The 26,946-nt window shown below is 36.5% G+C and overlaps 1 protein-coding gene across 1 annotated transcript; it reads left to right on the top strand.

Moving 5' to 3' along the window:
- The first annotated feature begins 267 nt into the window (after window positions 1-267).
- Window positions 268-26,219, top strand: Serpini2 (serpin family I member 2). The gene is made up of 9 exons (XM_090335243.1): window positions 268-289; window positions 2,096-2,350; window positions 7,060-7,290; window positions 8,589-8,783; window positions 8,861-9,053; window positions 15,084-15,181; window positions 18,486-18,572; window positions 21,068-21,157; window positions 26,095-26,219. The coding sequence occupies exons 1-9, from the start codon at window positions 268-270 to the stop codon at window positions 26,169-26,171; spliced, it is 1,248 nt and encodes a 415-aa protein (XP_090191369.1). The 3' UTR covers window positions 26,172-26,219.
- The last annotated feature ends 727 nt before the right edge of the window (window positions 26,220-26,946 follow it).

The following is a 26,946-nucleotide window of genomic DNA, read 5'->3' as shown; positions in this document are numbered from 1 at the left end:
AATAATCAGAGGCTAACTAAGGGGGTAAGTACCTTAAAATTAAGTAGCTTGTGGATGAAGTATGTAGGTAATAAAATTGGATGTGTGTATTTAGTCGGGGAATGGTATTTCATTTCACTTTGGTGCCTAAATCATTTGGATATATTAAATTAACACATGCCTTTAATTCTCCTTAATGTACTTCACTATAAAATGTAAGTTCAAATTCTTGTTGAACTTTTCATCAGATTGTTTAGTTACCAAGTGCTTTGTGCTTTCTGAGGAGTGATGATTGAAAACAGGATGGAAAGCAAACTTTTTAATCCAATTATTTGTCTGAGATTATAGTTTATTAAATGTGTATAAATATGCAGGGAGAGAGGGATGCTCAAAAATGTAAAGGTTAACTTGCAAAACTATTAGCTGTATGATATGGTTGGTTATTCTAGTATTAACCAAGTGCTAAAAGATGTGCATGATGGATTACCATCTGATTAAAAATTACTTGTAAACTTTTGACTACTTACATAGCTACAAACAGATATTTTGGTTCATAATACTCTGAGAAACTGAGTATATCAGAACATAAGGATAGATATTTACTTTACCCATAAAAGCTTCCTTAGTATCACACTTTCATAACCTAATGTACTGATTTAATCCTTAATTATAAAACCTGACAGATAATTTAAATGATATTTACAATTATCAACATATTATTTTCTACCACTTGCTTTGGATTGCATTTATTTTTTCTTTGCAATATGTATGTTTAAGCAAAAAGAGTTTAACTACATGTAATAAAAAGGATCAGACATGTCATAATTATGATTCCATAGCTTACTTTTAGAGATCATTTGACTGGGAGTGATCTTGTAAGCTAGAAGTGGTTCTTATTTATTCTTACATAAATTATGGCTCATGCTGGCCCAGTGGCCGCAAAACACTAGAAATACAGTTCCCCATTTCCTTAAAGTTATAATACACTATGGTTAACATTTTAACTTCACCCCAAGGAAAGGTTACTTCCTAATGAATAGTCACTAATATGTTTTATTTTTAAAATAAAATTAAAATCATGAGGACTCTGAGTTTGTAATCTACTAAGCATGTGTGATCTTACTACAAAATGCATTCTTGGGCCAGGAGTTTGGCCTAGTGGTAGAGTGCTTGCCTAGCATGCACAAAGACCCGGGTTCAATTCCTTGGAACCACATACTTAGAAAAAGCTGGAAGTGGTGCTGAGGCTCAAGTGGTAGAGCTCTAGCCTTGAGAAAAATCCAAGGACAGTGCCCAGGCCCTGAGCTCAAGCCCAGGACTGGCAAAAAAAAAAAATGCATTCTTCTCAGTCTTCAGATAGTTGAATTTCCCATTTATTTTACTAAGATGTTTACCATATGTATCAATTATGCTTTCCACTTGTTGTTCTTCTTATATTTAATTGTTTTTGTCAAGATGTCATTTGCATTTCCAAACTTCTTTTTCTGTTGCTATGATTATACCATTGTGTTTGATGATCATTTTGTTTCTTTGCATCTTTTTGACACTTCCTTTGTCTTTCTTTGTAAATGTATGAGATAGGCTTCAGGGTGTTTTGCCAAGTAGAAATGAGATTTCATACTAGGTAAGAAAACCTACTGAAAGTTAGCCTAGTTGTTCAAATTACATAGAATGCACTAACTTTGTAATGTTATATACTCAAAATTACCTGCAATGTGATTGGTTTTATTCCATTTCCGTTACTCAAACTATAAATCTTTTTAGAGTACGTTTTGTAGGTTTTCTTTGGTATTTCATCTGTAGATATCTCATTAAAAATTTGGAAAAAGCATGGTATAAGTGTTTAGAGGTACATTGTCATTTGTTCATAATGTTGTAAAATTATTGTTTCTCCTGTGATTTTAAGAAACTGAAGGAAAACTGAAAAAATACCACTACTAGAGGAGTGTTCATGTCATTGGATGATGCTTAGTCAGAAAGCTGATGATTCAGAGTTTTCCTACGGTAATATGTTCTTATGAGACAGAAAGTTCTAATAGAGGAGAATTTTTCTGTTGAGTTCAGTATGAGAACTCGATTTTGAAATCTCATAACTTTCCAACTAAACACCCCACAGAAGTCAGAATGGATAAGCTCTTGTGGTACAGCTTCCTGTTGATTGCTTCTGAAATTAAAGCCTCAAGAACCTGGGCTCAAAAGAACACCGAATTCACAGTGGATCTTTACCAGGCAATTTGCTTATCTCATGAGAACAACATTGTCTTTTCCCCTCTCGGAGCAACTGTCCTTCTTGGAATGGTGCAACTGGGAGCAAAAGGCAAAGCACAACGACAGATAAGACAAGCTTTAAAGCTTCCGGAAACCTCACATGGTGAGACTTGTATGCAACTACTTATAGCAGATAAAATGTACTGAAATTTATTTTGTAAATATTAGGAAGAAAGTTACAATCGTAGAACTTGAACATGGGAAATGAGTCACAAATCAATCTAAAAAAATAGTAAAATGGAGACCAAAAGTATAAGTGACTTTCAGTCACCTGTACTCATTTCTCAGTATAAATTGAAGAAATCAATAACCATACTAGCAGGCCATCTGGTGGTTCATCGCCCTAAACCCAGCACTAATAATGTAAAAACAAGATCATGAAACTGAGGCTCCACTTGGCTAAATAGTGAGGCCTTGTCTCAAAAAAAAAAAAAAAAAAAAAAAGAAATTGAAATCCAGACAGATACATTCTTTGTATTTTCTGATGTGTTTGGTTTTGCCAGCGATGAGATTATTTTCTATGTTCATTTTATGTGTTTACATATGTATTATGCATACTTATTCTTCTATTACCACAGACTATGTTGAAATATATATTGTGATTATCTGCTAATATCATTAGAATGGTTCAAAATACATTCTTGTATGTGTGCCAGTCTAGGGGCTTGAATTCAGAAGCTAGTCTGTGAGCTTTTTTGCTCAAGGCTAATATTCTATTGCTTGATCTAGAGCTCCCCTTCTGGCTTTTTTGGGTAGTTAATGGAGATAAGAGACTCACAGACTTTCTTCCTGGACTGGCTCAGACCTTAATCCCCAGATCTCAGCCTCCTGAGTAGTAGGCTTACAGGCGTGAGCCACAAGCCCCTGACTTCAAAACAGTTTCAAATCATTGTACTTCATTGTCTTTCATGGAGATATACCACTTCTTCACTCTCTCTGTAGTAGGTTGTTTCTTCCACTCCGATGAAATTAATGTGCTCCCACACAAGCAAGAGACCAAGCAAAGCTTGAATTCATGCCTTAAAGAGCTTATTTAATAGCTTCAAAGGGCAATTTGAAATGAACATTTAAATTACCCGGAAGCCTCTTGCTCATAGGACTTGTTTTATGGGAGTCTCCCCATGGCTCATGTGGTCAGCTGAGCTTGCATCTGACATCATATTTGAAAGATCTCCCAGGCCATCTCCTGCTTTCAACTTCCTTAGTGGTTAGGACTTTAATCTTTTATAGCACTTCAGACCATATAACTATCACAAGAAGGCATTGGATTTTTGATTTGGTAATTCAGTTGCACTATCTATAACTCACTTGAGTGTATTTGCCTTTAGCAATTCCTATTTAGGAATTTGAATTTCTGAAAATACTGTCAACAAGGATTAAAAATCATCAATTCCTTTTCATAGGTGTTGGAGGCATGGCTCAGGTGGTAGAAAACCTGAGCTAAGTGTCAGGTACTGAGTGTGGGTTCCACTCTTGGAACAAAATGAAATCAAGCAGGAAGGAAGGAAGGAAGGAAGGAAGGAAGGAAGGAAGGAAGGAAGGAGGGAGGGAGGGAGGGAGGGAGGGAGGGAGGGAGGGGAGGGAGGGAGGGAGGGAGGGAGGGAGAGAGAGAAAGAAAGAAAGAATGAAAGAAAGAAAGAAAGATTGTATGGAAAAGAAGCTAGTGGTTAGTGACTTGCAAGCCTTTGCCTCTATGAATTATGAATAATAATAAGGCCACTGTATTCTAGAAACATCATTAATTTCAGCAAATCCCACATTTTCACACAGAAACATTTAAGGCATATGATGCCATTTTGAAAACTAATTAATATTTACAAAATGAATGTGAAGATGAATCCAGTCTAGCCTGAGAAATTTAAGAGCCTCTGAAATCAAAATTACTTCAGGTGGCTAGATATAAATGATAGAGAGAAATAGGAGGATGAAGGACTGTGGATTTTGAACAACATTGTCACTGTCACCATCATAGCGATGTATCAAATGTCCACATCATGTACCAGACACTACTGTGTTGATGTGTCATCTTAGTCTCTTGAGACTATGTCATCTCAATTAATATCTGTCTATGATAACTCCAGGTAAATATGACTCTGCTCTATAGACATAAGCTCTTTGGCCAGAGATAATTGAAATAAAATATTCTTGGAGGCTTACAGACAGTAAAATTAGTAAGAAAACAAATACATTTTCCTTGAAAGAGATTATCATTATTATTATCATTATTATTATTAACCCTTAAATATTTTAACAACATTTACGAAAAGAGTTCTTTATTGTATCTAAACATATAGAAGAAACATACTGAAAACAAAAGGGTGGGGGAGTGAGATGCATAAAAATTGTGAAAAAGTAAAACCTCAAGAAAACAAAAAAGTCCAAACAATATAAATGAAAGGAAAGACAGGAAGTCAAGTAGCTGGGGAAGGGGTGGCTCCAAGGGCAGAGTCCTCCCCAACCAAGAGCAAGGCCCCATACCACTGAGTGACTGAGAGGGGAGGAGATGGATAGAATGGCTTATCTCCCTCCCATTTCTTCTGAGATGTTCATAAATTACAAATGGCTGGAAAAACGTGGGTTCAAAATCTGTCATCTTGTTCCTGACCTGAAAATGAGTTTCAAATTCTGCCTCTTCATTTCTGACCATAATTGATTCTTTTAGGAAAACTGTGCCATTTTTACTCAGGAAGCCTTCTGTAAACCCCCAATGACTGAGGCACTTCTTTTCATGCCTCAGATGATATTAAACAGTTGCATCTGTCCCCAATTGCATCAACAGATAAAGCAGATTAACTTTCTTCTCTTTCTCATATGAATTATTCCTGAGTTGTAAAAAAAAATGTAGAACTCAGGTCTAATCCTATAGAGGTACATTTTTATATTTAAAGTCTCTGACATGCTTGTCTCTATCTCAGTGAATAAAATGTCTTGAAGTTTGAAATATAATGCAATATACCTGTCAAAACCTCCTATAAGGGTATTTAGATTGTACATGTGTGAGAACAGCAGAACTCCAAGTAAGGTAGGGACTTCCATGTCGCCTCCACTTGGTTGCACAGGGTGTAGGAGTCCCAAAGTGATGTCCTTGTTCTGTTTTTAAACGTAAGATTATAGTGGATTTGCTTTTTTATTTTTTATTTTGCCATTTAACAAAGCATAATTCAATATATTGATAAATGTCACCCTCTTCAACATTGTCACCCATTCCCCCACCCACCTTGTCCCTCACTTTCTAAATGTTGTAGGATATATATTGAATTCTTTACACTTCCTCCTTCCTTTTTTCTTCATGTGTCTGCTCCTTTTCCCGTTGACCCTACACCAAATCTTCCAAGTACCCGCTTTCTGGTCTTTTGTTTTGTCTTATTTGCACCAAGATTCCCTTTGGGATGCTTGAATCCCATAAAAAACATGATCACAAATACACTTAGAGACTTTGTTTTCAGTGGGTATCTATTAGCAATTCTTCTCATCAATATTTTTTCACCCATTACCCAATTCATGTAAATTGTAACCTCTCTGTATATCACCTCTATAACAAGAAAGTAAATTAACAAAAATGAAATGTACTTATTACCTGACATATGTAACTGTTATCCCTCTGTACAATAGCAAGGAAAAAAATTTTTAAAAAGAGAAAAAAGAATTAGTAAAGTAGGACATGAGTGCAAGGGACAAAAAGCTTATTTATGAAGTATCATTTAATGGTAGATAGTTGATTGCTTTTTGCTAGTCCTGGGGCTTGAACTCAAGGACTGAGCACTGTCCTTGGGCTTTTTCAAGGTTAGAGCTCTACCACTTGAGCCACAGCACCATCGCCAGCTTTTTCTATGTATGTGGTACCGAGGAATCGAACCCGTGTCTTTATGCATGCTAGGGAAGCACTCTATCACTAGGCCCAACTCCTGACCCCTACAGTTTTTTTCTTCAGTAGAGATTAAATATGATCAGTTTTAAGTTCTAAAGTGGTATTTAACTGAAAATATAATGAAGACTCTGAAAGAACTCATTATTTGAAATTAAGTCAAATATGAATGAGAAATCTTTATGATTTGTAATGATTGGGAATTATTTAGCAAAATATTGCCATGGATGCTTCTCCGTCATATCTCTCTCAGCACTGTGGTCAGAAACTACCAACCAACAAATAATAGGCCAGTAGTGATTTGTTCAGTTGACTCTTGATTCATTTGGCTATTAGTTGATGATTGTTATTATTCCTTCAGAATGCCAAATTATATACATTTGTGAGCCCAAACAAGAAGGCAGTTCTGATTCTTATCTATCTCTAGAGATAATGATATGGATTACTTCGTAATTTTGAAGGCTGGACAGGAAAAGTTGCTCAGAGAGCAATGTTTTCTTAGGCTGAGATAAAAATTACATTGGAAAGAACCATGCATCACTGTCATACCCCCCATGGTCATTCATTAATATTCCTCTTCCATGAATATCATTTGTGCATAATGTAATGCAAAAAGAATGAGATGCTAAATTTAAGTTTCTAGCAACTAAACATGAGCTAACTCTCAACTAGGGCTCTCCATTAGCCAATAAATGCATATTCTTTATCTCTGAAAAATTTTACAATAATGTGGTCTTTCTTTTTTCTTGCATAAAAAGCTGATTTCTTATGAAATCCATATTCTCCAGAAGACAGGCATTTTGAATATTTATACTAAATTAGGATCCTTAGTTATACCTAAGAGTACAAAAATATTTCTATGAATCAGGAATGCTTAGATAGCAAAGCTGAAAAGCTGTTGTTTTTATGTTGTTCAATATGTCAGTATACATTCTAATCATTTTTAGGAGAAGAATTTTCTGCGCTGAAGTCATTTTTCTCTGCCAGCTCAGAGAAAAAACAAGAATTTACATTTAATCTTGCCAGTGCCCTCTACCTTCAAGAAGGATTCTCAGTGAACGAACACTATCTCCATGGCAACAAGGAGTTTTTTCAGAGTGCTACAGAACGAGTGGATTTTCTGGATGCAATGTCTTCAGCAGAGAGAATAAATACTTGGGTAGAAAGCAAAACAGATGGTAAAGTTTCCATTATCACCTAATCATTATTTTCCATTGTATCCCTGGGTTTTAATATCTTCAAGAATGACCAAGTATCCATTCCACTAATGACAAAAAGTATCAAATCTCCCATTACCAGCCACTATTAATTAAATTAATACTAACTTGGAAAACTCAGAGAAATTGTAAGTTGTGTCGAAAAGTATACTGTGTCACTATTTATTGAGAGATTCCTATTTATAATACAATACTTTAAATAATAATCATTTCGGGCAAGCATTGACTTTTTTTAAAGTTTGTGTATTTTTGACTAAGGGAAAGTTAGATCTGTCAATTCCAAATGTTTTCTTTCTCACAGATGCTGCCCATAATTAGCACATTGGCATTGAACACGTTAATATTTACCAGTGAATGTTAGGTCTTCTCAAAAACTTGGCAGTCTAGTCTGAACTTTAATGACAAATTAGCAGAAATTCCAAAGTGACTGAAGAAAGAAGTTATAAGCTGAAATTCAGGTAGATTTCTGAGTTCAAAGTTTAGCAGGTTACAAGTTAGATATCTCTTTGAAAATGTAGTTACTAGGTAAATGTTTCAGGGTTATTGGAAGTTTTCATAGAAACCATTGTGAAGCAACAGCTTACGGCAGCTCCTTGATTACTGGTGGTTTCTTTGCTTGATTATGTATCCACTATGGAGACTTATATTCTTGTAGAAGGTTACTGCTCACATACAGCCTCCGTGGAGAAACCAAGTTGAGATGGGGTGATGAGGAGTGCTTGCACAGACAGCAAAGGAGGCATGTACCAGGCTCCAACATGTTTATGTCTCTTATCTTGGCAACAATTGTATGCAAAGAAATAGAAGACAGAGTGTTTAGGAAAGGAACCATACCAGCTCACATTGTTTTTCTCCTTTCCACTCCCTGGTGAGTGATTGTCAGTTTGGATGAGCCATTACCCTTCCTGATAGGTAGAACCAGCTGACAGCCTTGAAGTCTAGACAGTACCAGTACATATGCAGAACAACAAAATAGAAGTTTTTCATTCCTTCTGGCTGAGAGACAATTGATACAAATAGCCTCAAAACCAGAATTTACCTAAACAATTGCATTATGTACTGTTGATTCCTCGCAAATCCTGTTTGCACCTATTTCTTAGTAAAATATGCAATAACAGCATTTCTCACTCCTCAAAATTCCGAGACTAGACTGTGCAATAAGGTACCCTACCTGAAATATTCCCATCCAAGACATTTTGCTTTCACTTATTCAGAGCAGTTCCACAGAGTCACAATTGTGTATTTCTTCACTTTTCTAGGAAAAATTAAAAACATGTTTTCAAAGGACGATTTTGGCCCTCTGACGCGCCTTGTCCTGGTGAATGCTATTCATTTCAAAGGGGACTGGAAACAGAAATTCAGAAAGGAGAATACACAGCTGATGGATTTTACTAAGAAAGATGGTTCAGCTATCAAAATTCCAATGATGACAGCTCATTTGAGGACAAAATATGGTAAGATGAGAAGCTATCCAAATAATGCCTGGTTTGACTAGTGAAAAATATTCAATATTTTGTATTCCCATTCGCAGGTTATTTTTCTGAATCCTCCACAAAGTACCAGGTTTTGGAATTGCCTTATAAAGGTGATGACTTTAGTTTAATCATCGTCCTTCCTGCAAAAGATGTAAGCATGGAAGAAGTGGAGAAACGAATGACTTCTCGCCAAATCCTGACATGGTTCTCTGAGATGCAAGAGGAGGAAGTAGAAATGGCTCTTCCTAGGTTGGTGTATATACTCTGGTTCTTGAATTACAAATGGAATGGTGTGGTCAATTTTTTGGCAGTTAACCGAACCTACGAAGGATTAATTTAGGAAGTAATGGCTATCAAGATTAGTATTATGTTTATAAGAGATAGGGGAAGGTATAAGATGAAAATAACCCAGTGCCCAGTGCTCAAGTCAGTTTAAATTCTTAACTTTTGTAAACACCACAGAGGGAGGGGCAGGGGGAGGGCAAGAGAGAGGCGGGGGGGGGCTGGGGAGAGATCCTTCTCTGTAACTCAAGGAACAGAATTCAGAGGCTCATGCACACCAGGGAAACACTCTAGCATGAAGCCACATTCTCAGTCCTTCAGCCTAAAGAGTATCTTTTTAAAAAGGTTCATGCTTTTATTGCATAGTGTTTTTTTTAAATCTCTCTCCTTTAATTCTCTTTTCCTCTTCTTTCTTTTTCCCTTTCTCTTCTGTCTCCCTTTCTCTCCCATTCTTTTTTCTCTCTTATTTTCCCTGCCTTACTTTTATTTTCTGTTCTCAAATAAAAATGTCCAGGCAAGTTTGTTCTGCAGGATTTGATCTCCTTATGCAGTCTAAGAAATATTGTTTTCCCTATTCCTGTCTCTGAAATCTGACTCATGAATTCTAACCTCACCTGCAATTTTGAATCATCTCCATATCTCCCTGAATGTTATCTATTTTCCCAAAGATAGTTTTGTAATTACTACTACATGTCAAATGCTGAGGTTGTAATTTATTCTGTGATTGATATCTTACTTTCTAACCATTGAAATGATAATGACAATTTTGAAATCATCTTTCCAAATGTAGTTCCTTTCCCTCCTCCCCAAGGAGAAAAAAACAGTAAAATAAAATGTAAAAATAAAACAGGATGTAAATTTGAAAATCTCACTGTTTTTGCATTAAAAAAAAACAAACAGTTTGGGGGCCTGAGTGTGTGAACTAGTGGTAGAGGGCTTGCCTAGCATTCGTTTGTACACATACACATGCTGTGATTAAAGTTGTAGAGCACTAGCCTCTAGAAAGCTCAAGGACAGTGCCCAAGCCCTGAATTCAAGCTTGAGGACAGACAAAAAGCAAACAAACATACAAACAAACCAAAAAAAGCCAACAGAGTTTGAAAACTGTACCATAAATAGCCTGTGTGGTCTCATGGAAGTCACAACATAAAATGAAAATAATGATACTTTCAATCAATCTACATTCATGTTTGTACCCTAAAAATAAATGCACCAACAAAAATGGAGGCTCCCCAAACTCCACTGAGAACAGGAAATAAAGAATTGTACCAGATTTCCCTTCTTTATCATTTTTAGGGATTCCTGAGGGAATTATGATCAATAAATCCATCTTGGCTTCTGTAGTCTAAAAATATCTCTGATTGGTCTTATCCTCTTCTCTAAACTATCACATTTCTCACATAATTACTTTCATGGTGTAGATTCAGACTTCTTTCTAATTCCTCCAGGCTCCAACTGTTGAGGATTGAATTGCCTTTTCCCAAACCGCTGCAGGGCAATGCTAATATTCATACTTTGAAGGGTGATTTTATTTGCAGACAAGGTCTTTATAGAAGAATTAAATTAGAGCAACCTGTCCTTATAGAAAAGGTAAATTGGCATGTAGAAATGAACATAGCAGGAAGAAGGCCTGAGATGCAACGAAAAGACTGTCATGTGGAAGCCAAGGAAAAATGAATAAATCTAGACTTCCTTCAAAGGTAGCCCCAAGAAACCAAGGAGGCAACTATCTTGTTTATGGACTTCCAGCAGGTACAGCTCTGAAATAATAAATCCCTGTCTTTAGGCCACCCAATTTGTGGTACTGAATTATGGTAGCCATACCAAGTGATAGAAATGAAAGTCTATGGAAAGTCTGGTGATGGTTTTGATAAAATTGAAACAGGTTAAGCAACTGCATTAGTTTTTTAGAAGTACCATATGGAGGTAAGTGGGGAACAAAAAAAAAAAAAACTAAGAAAAAACAATGCAGACTAAGTGATTTAAAACAACAGAAACCCATTCTTTTGTATTTCTTTTCTAAAAGTCTGAAGTCTAGAATTGCCTGGGGCACATGGTCTCTGAGACTGAGGGCAGCATGAGCTTTTTCTCTTAGCCAGCCATTCTTGGAATTTCTTGGCTAGTAAGTAGGATTGTGACCTCATTATTTAATCTTGATTGTTCTTGTTACCTGTCATCCGTTGTCACTTGGTATTCTCGGGTGTGATAAGGACATTGATCATAGGATGAAGGGCCCACCCTATTCCAATATGTCCTTAGGCTAATGTAATGAACCTATTTCCAATTAAAATCAAATTATAGCTGCTGGGATTAGGGCTTCAACATACAAACATGAGTACAGAGCACAGAAGTAATCCACCCAGTTATACTATACCAAACTCTGTGCTGCTGTAAAACAAACTTTTGTTCATAACAAAATTTTAGGTTCTAATGAGAGAATAATTATCATAAGATTGCTTATTTCCAAGCTATATTAGAATCATGGAACTGCTAGGTTATAGTCACTATTTATAAGATACTTACCCTTTATTAATAATGTAGAATTAGTTTAGAATTCAGTATAGGTATATTCTAAAACACTATAGTGCTAGCAAATGTTTCTGACTTTCTGTAACCTATTGGATATCTACTTTTAGATAATGTCTCCTACTTGGATATCAGTGAAAATAATATTATTTTGTCTAAATGCAACATGAGATTCTATACATATATTAGAAGTTAAACTTTCTTAGGTTAAAGAGTCTTTTTCTTCAATTTATCAAATTCCTCTGTATATACTACAAATAAAACTAAAACAACTCCAATACCTTTCTGAATGAGGCTCTGGTGGCTCATATCGGTAGTTCTAGCCACCCAGGAAGCTTAGATCTGAAAGACTGAGGTTCAATGATAGCCTGAGCAGAAAGGGGGAATTCCCAGCTGGACTGAAGGTAGGTGTGGCTCGAGACTGATAGATGTCAGCTAAGCCAGAGAACTGATTGAGAGGCCCTGAGTTCAAAGCATAATTCCAGAAGAAAAAAGCTTTCTGAGAATATGCTAATATATAGGTAAAAGGTGATCATAGAGCCAGGCACACATGATGGTGCATATCTGTAATCATAGCAATTAAGATGCTGAAGAGAAAAGATTATGATATTAAAACAATCTTAGTCTGACTAGTGAGTTCTGGGTTTAGGTGAATTCTAGCACCAGGAGTGCTTGCCTAGTATGCACAAAGCCCTCAGTTCGATTCCTTGGTACCACATACACAGAAAAAGCTGGAAGTGGTGTTGTTGTTCAAGTGGTAGAGTGCTAGCCTTGAGAAAGCCCAAAGACAGTGCCCTGGCCCTGAGTTCAAGCCCCAGGACTGGCATAACAATAAATAATAATAATAAATTTAGTCCACACAAATATGGTAAACAACCAAGCCACTTTCATGTCTATAAAATTTTAACTTTTTGAAGGAGTTAGCATGTATGTTTAACTACTAAATACTGTTGCTATATAGATTTGGTATGATTAGTTCCAGATCAGAATAATGCAATAATGGCTCAAGCCCATTTTGTATGAAATGAGATTTCACCTAATGAGAGAGGGACACCTGGCTTTTGTTTTTCAATAAATAAGTACTCTGGATATAAAGATGAGTGGACTATACAGAAAGGTCTGGAGACTTAGGAATATGTCTACATTTAAACCCAAATGTGGGTTTTCTCCAGCTTTTACCTGGGTGAGACCCACTTGAGCACAATGGTTACATTTGGAAATTTGAAATTTACTGCTCTCTCTTAAGCAATTAGACACTGTGTGTCTATGCCAAAAATTCATTTCATAATTATCTAGTTGCTATTTCCCTAACCAGTATCTTTGGGGCTCATTTATTTCCTTCCAAAGGCTGTTCCTTTGACAATTTCAGTGGAGGATTAAGGAAAAGGGTAGATTAAGCACAGCTGCAATAAATATGATGACTCATGTTCTTTGGAAGGTAATGTTACATATATCGATTGAGATGGTGGTTTGGAATTACAGTTTGATTAGAAGGCAGTGGCAGTCAGCAATTTAACTCTGATTTCAAATGTACCAAAGTTTAAATCATAGCTCTAGTATCTCTCTTGACTTTGAACCTGGAAGTCAACTTTTTAAAAATTCTGCTCTCCTATGTATTCATGGTCATAAGAATCATATTTTGTGAAATAATTTTGTGAAAAATTAAAGTTTTGTATTTCATGGCTAATTCATAGAACTGGAATTTCATAGATGGCTGTTTGTGGGTACAATAATTAGGGCAATTATATCTTGACTGCAGATTACACTTTTATTAAACAGTTGAATGCATTTCTATTGCTGCAGGTTGCATTTGGACTATATTATAAGCAAGGCAGTTATTCAAATGACTTTTCAGTGATGATTAGAAATTGTAATAAGTCTTGCAATATTCTTGTCATTATTTTAAATTTATTTCTCTGTTGAACTAAGAATATCCCAATTTGTAATATACTAGAAAATATAGTTGTCACTTTGAGAGGCCCATATTCTATTTGGCTTAATGAGTATCAGAAAAAAAGAAAACAGAGGCCGGGAGTTTGGCCTAGTGGTTAAAGTGCTTGCCTAGCATGCATGAAGACCCAGGTTCGATTCCTCGGTACCACATATAGAAAAAAAAGCCAGAAGTGGTGCTGAGGCTCAAGTGGTAGAGCTCTAGCCTTGAGAAAGTCCAAGGACAGTGCTCAGGCCCTGAGCTCAAGCCCAGGACTGGCAAAGAAAAAAAAAAAAGAAAACACCTCAAAAATATCATGTTGCATTTTATATTTCTTAGTAAGCAGTTAAAAGGAAAAATGGAAAACATTTCACATAAATATTTGGCATAAGGTCAGCAGAGACAGACCTTAATCACGAGTGTCAACGGATGTGGGAAACAGACTCAGGCCCCTGCTTAGGGATGTTAAATTTGTTCCTTCCCCATTGCTGAACAGAATTTGCAAGGATCCCTTAAAATGCAAACTGATGATCTGCACATCCTCGCTCTTTTCCCCTTGTATTTAAATGAGAAAATGAAACTCAGAGACCATTATCCCCATGATGTTACAGAAGCCATACCTTGAGAGAATCTTTGAGAGTCTATGGCTAAGTCACTCTTCCTGAGAACAGAGAAGTGAGCTGGGTGCTGGAGACCAGACTTAAGGCTCTTGCATTTGAAGCATAGATTGCCCCCTCCTGTCCCCATCTCTCCTTTATTCCCTTACCTTTAAAAGGAAAGTTCCCCTCCAAGCTTCCAGTTGTTTGTTCCTCTGTAAGTCCTGCATACATGAAGAAAGAGTTACACCAACTCTGACAGTGGATGGGACAAAGGACAAGCTATAAATACCTTCTCTAAATGAACAATCCTCTTAGTATCAACGTTTTTTCAGTAGCCCAACCATCTTCTCTGAGCATTAGACACTTGTGGAAGCCATGTTTTATATGTTGTGAAAAACCTGAGCACCTTGAATGGCTAGTGGAAAACTTCACACTGCTAAGAAAGAAGCTAAGAAATGACCTCAGAATTGTGTCTTTGAGTAATTGTTACTTCAAAAACAAACACACAAAAAATGAGTAATCCATTCCCACCAACTATTTATATAGGAATCAAGGATTTTAGAACCTAGAACTGACAGATAAATCTAGTGAAAATAAAATTTGGAGGAAGGAGAAGATGCAGTATAATCGCGCAATATAATCTCATCCAAGTCATTTATTTTATATGAAAAAAAAAAGCCTTTTGCAGGCTGGGAATTTGGCCTAGTGGTAGAGTGCTTTCCTAGCATGCACAAAGACCAGGGTTTGATTCCACGGTGCAACATACATAGTAAAAAACGGAAGTGGTGCCGAGGCTCAAATGGTAGAGCACTAGCCTTGAGGAAAGCCCAGGGACAGTGCTCAGGCCCTGAGTTCAAGCCCCAGGACTGACAAAAAAAAGTCTTTTGCTAGTACATATGTGCAATGTGTCAAGACTTTTCTTCTTCATTTTTCCCCCCATAGATTTAACATAGAACAAAAACTAGACTTCAAGGAAGCTTTATATTCTTTGAATATAACTGAGATGTTTAGTGGTGGTTGCGATCTTTCTGGAATAACAGGTAATATGATAATAATATTTATGTTGCCTTGTTGGTTTGTTTTCTTTGCACTGTATTAACTGTCCAATCTGAAAACTGAAAGGATATTCAACCAGAAATACATCCATTGGTAAATATATATATATATATAATTACATAGAGTTGTGTGTAAGTAGCACTATTTCACATTTTAAAAGTTATCATTGCATTTATGTAAAAAGTTTTCAAATGTTAGATAAGCATTGTAACCATAATTTCAATGAAACTAGGTAGGTAAAATTATTACATGGAATTTTGTTTCTACTCTGCTTGTATTTCCATTTCTAAAAAGTGGAAATTAAAACTTGGATTCTCTCTGGTAAGGTGGGCTAATAAATCTCTGATAAACCAATTCGAAAGCTCCATGTTAGTAGAGCCCATGAAATAGGCAACCATTCATACTCTACTAGACGATGAATGCAATCAAGAAGTTGCAATGCTTTGCAAAGCTGGAAGAATGAACAAGAGTCCTTTGAGCTAATAACAAATTGGAAAAGGAATTTTCAAACTAACTTGCACCTGGGGAATTGTGCCTCATTAAATTGCTCACTTAATGATATTGTCAAGACAGTCTTTTAATCCTCTGAGCTTGCAACAATTTTCACTCATTTGAAAAAAAAAAAACAACTAAAAAAGCCAGATCCCAGTGTTCCATGCCTATAATCATAGCTACTCAATAGGCTGAGATTTGAGAATCTAGATGCAAAGTCAGTCTGTGTAGATGAATCTGAGAGGCTCTTATCTCCTATTAACCACCAATAAAGCCAGAAATGAAGCCATGAAAAGATATTTTGTATTCTTATATAAATGTGTGGACTCTGAAAAGGTATTTAGATTAGTATATTCACTCATCAGTCTTGTGGGTAGATGGGTAAAGTGATTGAAGCGTCCTGGTGGAGATGGTGAATGAGGCTTACCTATGTCAGCCATGTTTATTATTATTATTATGTCCACTCTTTAAACACTTACTTGTTTTCACAGTGTGAATTAGTCACTACTCTATTGGCCCCTGGATGGGACAGTCAGCTCTCTGCTCTAAGACACCTTCTAAATGTGCCTGCACACCACCTTCCAATCTGTAATAAATTCATTCGCTTTTTCACTCTTCTCCCTTCCCAAGTTCTTGCTTCAAAATCTCAAGCAATATACCATAGACTTTCAAATAGGTATTCACCCTCCACATTTTCAGCTACTTGTGATTACTGTAGATCTCCTCTGATGGGCAGATTCAAGAAAATAACTCTAAAATGCTTCAGGGAAGAATTTACAGAACAGAAAAGCCTTGAATAGAGGTGAGAACAAATGTCCAGTATTTTCAAATGTTATCCTCTTCGGTTACCAATTTGAGTTGCTTTAACTATTGTGGTTCTCATTTAACTATTTATTTATTTATTTAGCCTGGAGTGTGGCCTTAGCCACTGCCGACCATACAGGAAGCCAGATAATCCCTGCTATCCATACTTACCATGTGCGATTAAGATTCAGTATGAGTTATTTTCAGCCAGTCTGAAACTAGTAGTATGGGCATGTGAGTGAACGAGATAATACTGTATACATCACAACATACATATACTTTAGAGAGTTAATCTGGGAAACTTTGGGATTCATATTTGACTTCTCAACGCTGCTATTTGATTCTATGTGATCTGTTATCCTTCTGAATCTCAACTTCCTAATCTCAGTGACATCATATGTTTCAATTTCTCTTGGAGAAATAAAAAAATGTATACAGATGACCTCCTTTTCTCAGCATAGATACAAAATGAATAGTAAATTACATGTGGGGAAGAAAGTAGCACGTTATCTATGGTTGCTTCTCTCCCAGAAAAGCCATAGAAATCTTCTAGCTCCTTTAATTTAATAAAGACCCACTTGGGGAGTCTCAAAGAAACATAAAAAGGTAATTATTATTGCAAAGGCAGAGAAGCCACACCTGGTCTGCAGTGAGGTAGACAGCCACAGGACTCAGCTAGGGAACCATTTGGGTTGGTGCCATTTTGACCATTTTCCTCTCCCACCTACTATAGGGTCCTTACCTCATTTATTCTGTGCTTTACTTATGAACCTGTCTAATTCCAGACAAACGAAGTGAGTTTGTTTCGTTGCCTGACCTTCAGACTCAATGTTAATATAGTCTAGTGAATCTGTGCAAATATGTGACTGCCTTTTCTACAGTTGACAAGTTTCTACTACAAGTTCTGTTTATATCCATTGATTGGCTTGAGTCCTGCTTCCTGCCAGTCCACCTTCCTGCCAGATGTCTGTTGACACTTTGAGGAATGTTACTGGTAATTTCTCATCTTGCAGAGCCAGCTTATCATGACTTCTCAACTCATGGCTTTGCTCCTCCTTCATGAAGATAATCCTTACAAGGTAGTACTCACTCCTACATCAATTCCACCAAGAGATACTCCAGCTCAGCTCGAATCCTCACCAGAAAAAATGTTGTAAGACAGTATCTTACACTGAACATTTTATCACATCTTAGTTCCTAGTTCCAAAGTGTAGCAGATGACAGGAAGGCTTCATGTTTTCATAGCCTCTTAAGTCTGAGGGAACAGAAAATTTTTGTCTTAAATTCATATTAGAATTGAATTCAAGATGTAAAGTGCAAATTGACTTTTCAGTTGAATGCAAAGGATAGGAATCATTTAAATCTGAAAGCTCCTTTCTTTCTGCCTATAGACCACTGCTAAGAAGGAAAAACCCTGTATCTATTCAAATATTTCCCTTAAGGGATATCTGATTTGAGGCTAATACCTTTCTCCATTTACCTTGCATAATGGGGGAAAGTTAGGCTTTCTTTCTTGCTCTTTGTCTATGTCAGGTCTTCAGGTCTGCCGGAGTCAAATCTCAAACACTTGTGCTTTTCTTTTCTTCTCTTTTCTTTTCTTTTTTGTCTGTCATGGTGCTCGAACTCAGGGCTGGGAGCTGTCCCCAAACTCTTTTGCTCAATGCGAGAACATTTTGAGCCACAGCTCCACTTCTAGTTTTCTGGTGGTTAATTGAAGAGAAGAGTCTCATGGGGACTTTTCAGCCTGGGTTGACTTCAAACCATAATCCTTAAGTCTCAAGCTTTCTGAATAGGTAGGATTACAGGGGTGAACCACCATTACCTGGCCTGTTTTAATTAGAAAACTATTAAAGAAGAAATAATTCATTCTTTTGATACCTCTCCTTTTGCTTATTTGGAAGTATAGTGAATCCAGCACATGAAAAAGAAGTCTTGGTTTGAATTTTTTTCTGTTTTGAAATTTTAAATACACCTTTGTGTGTTGTCCATCAGATTCTTCTGAAGTGTATGTTTCTAAAGTCATGCAAAAAGTTTTCTTGGAGATAAATGAAGATGGCAGCGAAGCTTCTACATCAACTGGTAAGACCAACAGTTTCTCAAAAAGCTAGCTGGAAAGACTGGAGAGGAGGAAAATAACTGATATTTTTGTCATATGCTCATAATGTACTCTTTGCTGTGTAGCACATGGCAGGAAGTAAAGTAGACAATATACATGGAATGCCTTTTGAGGTTCATATTCCATGCTATGGAGTTGCAGCATAACACAGAAAAGTAGAGCAGGGAAAGGAGTGGGATAGAAGTTAAAGCACGATTTATTGATATTTTCTCATTTGCGAATTGGAAACTCACAGATGAAACACATAGAGACAACTTTTGGGACTCAAATATGAAATCATTATTATTTAGAAATGTTTACTCTTAAGTAATTGCAGTTAATCACATTGAATCACATTTAATTGTTTCAGTTCCTGTTACACCAAGTGAGTCTTCATTTTAATTGATGTTCACAAAAAATAGTGGCTTATGGAAATCCTCTGCACAGACTACACTTTAAAATGATTAAATCAGTATCTCTAGAGGTAATAGAAAATTCTAATATCTTTCTAAGTTTCTAAATGAGACCAGTGAAGTTCTCAATCCAAGGTTAAGAACCACAGCCTTCCACTGTGTTTTGCTATCTGCTCTGTTATTTCCAGTGCAGTCCATTGACCAGCTGTGGGCATCCTTCTTTCAGACCTGTGAGGTAGAGTCTGTATGTTTCACTCACCAGGAGATCTGTGAAACATTCCTTGTTATGAGCTGTTCTTCTAGACCTCACTTCCTTAACAATGACCTTTGAAGTAATAACTATGCTATACAAAATAATACTTAAAAGAAATCACAAGCCAACTGCTCACCTTACTTATGTAACTGTGAACCTTTATATAGAACTTTTGGAACAAAATAAAATTGAATAAAAAATTAAGTTTAGTTTAATTTAAACAAAAATGATGAGAAAAAAAATAAATGAAGCTGGTTTCTAATGTCACACACCTGTTATCTCAGCTACTCAGGAGACTGAGACCATGGTCATTCTTGTCTACAATTCCAATTATGTGGGTGTCTGTAGATGGAGGATCATATGTGCCTGGCTAATCCCTTCTGAAAAAAAAATATATCTGCTAAAGCAAATGGCTGGGGGAATGGCTTAAGTGGTAGAGCACTTGCTTACCAAGAGTGATCTCTGTGTTGAAAGCCTAGTACACACACACACACACACACACACACACACACACACACACACACACCTTGGTTTTAGGAGATGGACTATATCCTTGATGAAATCAGAAGGATTCACGTGGATGAGATTTCTGGCTCCTAAGTAATTTTTCCAACTGCTCTTACACAGACCTGGAGGAGTCTCTTCAGGTCATGCAATCACTGACCGAATCTCTCATTGCACCATGTGGAGCAAGCCATGTGGAGGAGTTTGGCTGGGATCATGCTACAAATACACGGCAGGGTTTGAACTGAAATCAGGTTCTCTGTCTTCAGGCTTGGAGCCATATGTGTTATTGCCCACTGCTTCCCTTTATAATTAGAATAATCTAGTACGTCACCATCATTCCAGGAAGGGAATGTGGATTAGAAGCACCTTGATCCTCTTGAGGTTACAGTATTATGTCTGGGAATTTTCACTTAGAGGATTTGCTCAGGAGTTGCTTAAGAACAAACTGTCCAAATAGTCACTGCTAATGAGAACAGGAGTATAACTGACTGTGGTTTCTGATTTATCTCCCTCATTAAAACAGAAGCCCACGTCCACTGTTAATCTGGGCAGTATCAGGCTGATATTTTGTTTAGAAGTTGCTTGAAGTCACATTACTGATGTTACATTTTAATAATTTCAGTTCTGATTAACTCTGTTCCTATCTCTTTCTTGCATCTGAAAAATAAATGGAGAAAATCATTGACGTAGCAGTGAAAAAAATACCTGATTTGACTGGAAAAATACTTAACCTAGAAAGAAAAACTGCCTATACATCTCAATGTTCTCATCTTTAACACTGCCAGATGCTATAACAATGTCATATACATTGACAACATAAATCCTAAAAACAGAGCTTAACAGAATGATATCAGGAAAGTAAATGCAAAACAAGTAATTTCAAACTCAGATGTGATTCCCATAAACCAGAAATAGAGAAATGAAATACAAGCATATCTGGAGATGAATTAATAGTTGAAATATTATAAGATTAAATTTTATGATGCAGAGGAAAAATGAGTAGAAAAATGACTTGGTAAAATATAACATTGTTTTCAACAGATTCCATTAAATTCAATCTAGAATCTGGCTTTCATCCTTTGTCAATAAAAATGCGAAGATAGATTTATTCCACAAATGATATAATACTTAATGTCCTTCTCTGTGGCTCTTTAATTTATTATAATTTTTTTCTGTGTTTAGAAAGCGCTAGCTCCCTGCCACAAATGACATTTCCTGTCTACAGAATGTATCGTGCCTACATCTGCTTTACAGATGCTTCAATGTGAATAGCTAAATAATGGCTTGCCTCTTTTTTTTTTAATAGGTGTGGATCTTCCAGTGATTATGAGTCTGACACAAACTAGGTTCATAGCAAACCATCCATTTTTGTTTATTCTGAAGAATAACCCAACAGGTAACATTTTTTGAATATTTTGAGCTACTGCTTAAGTTGCCAGTTATGTCCACATCTGAACTTATTTGTCCTTCTCACATATATTTGTTAAGCACATGTTATGTATTCCATGTTGTATTTTAAAACATGGCAAGAGCCTGGAATGGGAATACAATAAAAATGGCTTACTTGATGGTGTATACATCTTATATTCCCATCTCTAAAGCTAACACAGTTCCTGGGCTGATATTTGCTTAAGAGAATGCAACCAGAAAATGGTAGAATGAGCGGGAGGCTGACTGTGTTTCCATGATGTCAAAGCAAGGGTGGAGATTAAAAGTTGTGGAACTGTGAGTTCATAGTTCAGGATCTGCATGGAACAGAGGGTCCAGGCATCATTAAAAATATCCAATCTGGGCAGTTGGTGGAAGAATGACACAGTTACATACAAAAGGAAGAAGAGGCAGTGCAACCCATTGGCTTTTGGCCTGATGTCAAGCTATAGAAAATCAGACTGCCTCCATAGATTATGATTTAAAAAAAAAGAATGAAAGAAACCAGAAATGGGATTTCAGTGGGGGAGATCTCTAAACTCACTCTTAGGATCCTGTGGCCAACACAATGTCCATGTGATAGTAATAAACCATAGGAGATATCGTATCTCATTCAGCTCAGAATGTGGCAAAAGAGCACATCATTAACCTGGGAGAGCCTTTGGACCTGGTGTCAAATGTGGGCTCTTGTCCTAGCTGGTTTAACTATTAATATAAGTTGCTTGTCTTTCCTAAGCCATACTTTCCTTATTTTAGACCTGAACCTAAAGAATATGTGAAGCCTGTCCAAACTATGCATTCATGACAAATAAATCAATGCATATAAATGAGCAGATAATAGAGTAAAATAAGGCTGGAGAATTGAAAAGTTTCTAGAAAGGGAAAAGGATGAGAGTTAAAGTCAGAATCCAAATCTGTTCAATCAGCTAGAAATATTGATATTGGCTTTTTTAATAGTTTTTTTTTTTACTGATATTTAACTTTAGATGGTTGTATGGAGCAGTCATATTGCACTGTCAGTTTATGAGCCCAAAGCATCTACAGTGCATTTTGGTCATTTTCACCCCTTTTGACATTCTCCCCCATCTCTTCCAATCTCTCCTATTCCTCAATTTTCCTTGTTCCATAGGATATACATTGACGATTAGGTCTCTGTTCTCTCTCTCACTTCTTCCTCTGTTAATTTGTCTACCCGATAGCTTTGGCCTACCCCCACATGCATCAATTTCTTTTTAATAACATTGTGGGATTACTACGGACCCCTTTGAAAGCTGTATTATGGAAAGAATGGAATAATTTCAGAATCATTGACATTATATTAACACCATATCAGTCCCACCAGTGGGTAATGTCTGCATTAAAATATCATCTGAGCACTCTATTTGACTTACTTCTTACAACTTGTATAGGATTACTGAATACAGAAAACTGAAAGACATTGGGCATCAGTATGCAAGTAAATATTTGCTGACCATGTTCCTAAATGGGTGACCTGTTATGTTATAAGGCTTTTCTAAAATAGCAGTGAAAATTCAAAACCCCAAAGAATCCATTTATTTTATTTGTGATCATTATTGTAATAAGACATTCTAAACTTGGGTTATTCCATTAAAGTATGTTTAAAAATGAATGGCTAGTCATTTATTAGAAGCTGTAAATTGTGACACAACACGAGAATGGACTATTAACCTAAAACAATATAAATGTAGTGATTTGGGGCTGGGAGCATGGCCTTAGTAGTGGAGTGCTTGCCTAGCATCCACAAAACCCTGAGTTTGAGTCTTCAGTGCCCACATACACAGAAAAAGCCAAAAGTGTTGTGAATCAAATGGTAGAGCACTAGCCTTGAGAAAACCCAAGAATAGTGCCCAGGCCCTGAGTTCAAACCCCAGGACTGGCAAGAAAAAAAAAAAGTGTGTGTGTGTGTGTGTGTGTGTGTGTGTGTGTGTGTGTGTAGTGGTTTTTCTGTTACAAATGAAATCAATACATTTTTGAGAGCAATAGAGATTGTGACTCACAGTACCATTGTAGATTATTAAATTGTTTCTTGCTTTACATAAAATACTCTGTTGACTTTCTGAAATATGAAGCTAAGTGACATTAGGTTTCAGACACAGTTTTTTTTTCCAAAATTAAATTTTTCTTTTGACCAAACAAGTCTTCTTGTTTAAACTCTCTACACTACTGGGAATTTTCTACCATGTGAGTAGTTCTTTGGAGCACATTTATCAAAAGCTCTAAGTTAAATTTCCAGGAAACTAAAGAACATATTTTTCTTTTTCTAGATTAAGTATGTAAGCCAGCTTCCTAGTCTTTGAACAAGAAACTGAAAAGGAATGTAAAAGATATGTGCCATTTCTGAAAAATAAATGAATCATGGTTTTGAAATGAAAAGAACTCTATACATAAGACAATACTTTGTATTTACGGTTCTTTCAGATCCTGTGGTGAAAGGAGAGTCAGATTGCAAGATAGTCACTGAGAAATCTTTTATTCTAATCGTTAGCTGTGGTTATGCTGTATATTTTAATATCTGGAGGCAAAAGTTGCTTCCATCTAATGGGGATGTTGTATGATTTCTTTAAAAATTAAATATGGGGACATCTTTGTAAGGAGACAAAAAAATAGAAAAAATACTGATTTGTTTTGGCCTGCCTCCTAAAACCATTGTTTACTCATTTATTGGTTTACTTATTGATTTATTTGCCAGTTTATTTATTTTTATGCCATTCTGAAGGCTTAACCTCAGTGCCTGGATGCTGTCCCTGAGCTTTTCTTTGCTCAAAAATACTCTACCACTTGGACCATAACTCCACTTCTGTCTCTTTTTGTAATTTAGTGGACACGAGTCTCATAGACTTTCCTGACTAGGCTGGCTTCAAACTCAGATATTCAGATCTCAGGCTTTTGAGTAGCTAGGGTTATAGGTGTGCTCAGCTCAGGGGCATGATTAATCTTCCCAATTAGTGGCGACTGTGTTTATGGCTATATGAAGGATCAATAAAAAATGTGGCTCTTCTGGGTGAAAGAAACAGATGGAAAAGTCTAGAACAAATTCATTTTTGTCTGTGTATATGCTGATCCTGGGGTTTGAACCCAGAGCCTAGGTGCTGTCGCTGAGCTTTCTTGCTCACGGCTATAGGTCTACCACTTGAGGCACAACACCACTTTCACCTTTATGGTGGTAAATTGCAGATAGGATTATCACTAACTTTCCAGCCTGGGCTGGCTTTAAATGGTGATTCTCATCTCTCAGCCTCCAGTAGCAGAAGCTTCACTGCAGATTCTTATTGTGACTAAATGGATTATTCACCCTGGCAAGGTAACTGCATTTTCCCATCTGAACAGTAGAGACTTTATTTTTCTTCTTCCTATAATAATTTTTATCTTTTCAGGAAAGATGGGATTGATTGTAATGATTTAACATAAATTATTCCATGGTAGATAAGCCAAACGTTGGGCTGGGAGTTTGGCCTAGTGGTAGAGTGCTTGCCTAGCATGAGCAAAGACTGGGGCTCAATTCCTTGGTACCACAAGGAAGTGGTGCTCAGGTCCTGAGTTCAAGGCCAGTCCAGGCACTAAAGATCATAAGACTCTTATCTTCAATTAATCACTTAGAAAACGGGAAATAGGGCTTGGCTCCAGGGTAGGGCAATTGCTTTGAGCTGAAGAGCTCATGGACAGTGCCCAGGCCCCGAGTTCAAACCACATGACCCACCAAAATAAATAAATAAATAAATAAAAATAAAACAATAATAAAATTTGTTGGAAATTGTGCCTCTACCCACATCACTGGTTCTTCTAAGTAAGTGTCTGACTCAGAACAGAACAGCAATAAATTAATTGAGATTACTACTTGGAAGATATTTATCTTAAAATTTGAAACTTATCCTATCACTTTAAAAATTCACATTAACTATATATATATATATATATATATATATATATATATATATATATATATATATATATATATCTGAGTAAGGTAAATGATCTACCACAAAGTTGTCAACTTTGACATCGGACCTGGACCCTTCTAAGGGACTTTTCTTTCCCAGTGGAGGAGAGGAGCGACTTGTTTTGATGCCTCTGTTATTATTATTTGTGTGCATGCTTGTGTGTGTGTGTGTGTGTGTGTATGTGTGTGCATGTGTTTGTATGTATGTATGTGTGTGTGCGTGCATGTGTGTCCTCTCATCCTTAACCACTTCTAGCTTGCACACATGGCTGGAATCAGGTGGTAGCATTTCTGCTCTATGGTCTATCATTCAAGTGAGGATTTGAAAACGCGAGTGGTATGAAAATACTGTTTTTCACAGGGAAGTGAGCTTTGATTCAGGGCAAAGGATGAGATCTGGGAAGCTGTGTTTTTAACCCCAAGGCTTATATCCTGTCATGAAAGGAAGATGGCTTCTGTCAGGGATCCCAAACTCTACTGTGACTGTCATCATTTTATCATGCCGCCTTTGCTGATGGTGGCTCTATATTTAGAAGTACACTTCTCTCTCACCTTTTTTTTTCTTTTCTATATAAAAAGAAAACCAGACACTGACGCATTCGCCATGACAATTGGTTATGTTAATACCCCCCTAAATTACCAGAAAATAATTAAATGATGACCTAATTGTGTCTTTTAGACAAAAGATGGTTTTGTTTTTAGACATTGCCTCAAGAGAGAAGATACTATATATATTTTAAGTTATAAAGAAAAAATAATCATATTTTTGTCCCCATTTTCATGGGGTATCAATGTGTGAGAAGTAATGTGCCTACTATCTGGCAAGTGTAACTGTAACCCCTCTGTACATTACCCTGACAATAAACAAAGAAAACAAAAAAGAAAAGAAAAAATAATCATTACTATTCCCTCCAGAAATTCTTACCATGTGTTTTTTTTCCCTCTAGAATCAATTTTGTTTATGGGGAGAGTGACAAATCCTGACACACAAGCAAACAAGGGAAGAGATTTCGATTCATTGTGAATGCAAGATTCGAGCTCTGAAAACAACAAATCCTTGGGAAATTTTTGATTAATGCAATAAAATTCCAAAAATATTTTCTGCTTATCATTTTTCTGTTTAAAATCATACTCTTATATTTCTGTATTCCTGTGGGCTTGTATTTATGAAGAAGTAAAATTAGATATGCATTTGTTTGGGGGCTTTCCACATGTTTTCTAAAGTGTACATTAATCAAAAGTGGCATGCTTACATAAATTATAATTGGTAGGATGTCAAACCAATTTGTAGCTATCAAACCAAGGCTATCAAATGCTTTCTATTTCTAGAAAACTTCACCACTCGGGGGGGGGGGAGGGAAATGGGTACCAAGACATGTGAAAGGGTATCAATGTATGTGAATTAATGCACCTTCTATCTGGCAAATATCATGTAAGCCTTTTACTAATTACAATAAAAAAAATTAAAAAAAATGCTAAATCAGGGGCCAGGAGTTTGGCCTAGTGGTTATAGTGCTTGCCTACCATGCACGAAGACCCGAGTTCGATTCCTTGGTACCCCATACATAGAAAAAAGCCGGAAGTGGTGCTGAGGCTCAAGTGGTAGAGCTCTAGCCTTGAAAAAATCCAAGGACAGTGCTCAAGCCCTGAGTTCAAGCCCAGGACTGGCACAAAAAAATGCTAAATCACATAAATTCAAAATCTATGGAATTATGTAAAGGAATAAAGATTATATTAAATGAAATATGTTGTTAACTGGATTATCTAATTTGCTTTTTTCAGAGCATTACAACTCTCAA

Source organism: Megascapheus bottae, chromosome 1 (genome assembly GCF_031878675.1).
Source record: "Megascapheus bottae isolate mThoBot1 chromosome 1, mThoBot2.hap1, whole genome shotgun sequence".
NCBI classification, from domain to species: domain Eukaryota; kingdom Metazoa; phylum Chordata; class Mammalia; order Rodentia; family Geomyidae; genus Megascapheus; species Megascapheus bottae.
This window is presented reverse-complemented; position numbering and strand designations above follow the sequence as displayed.

Bases quoted from the DNA above. Each gene is read 5' to 3' on its own strand.
- Serpini2 (XM_090335243.1), top strand. From the start codon at position 268: ATGATTGAAAACAGGATGGAAA. The intron at 2,351-7,059 runs GTGAGACTTGTA...AATCATTTTTAG, and splicing joins GCTTCCGGAAACCTCACATG to GAGAAGAATTTTCTGCGCTG. The intron at 15,182-18,485 runs GTAATATGATAA...GTTGTCCATCAG, and splicing joins CGATCTTTCTGGAATAACAG to ATTCTTCTGAAGTGTATGTT.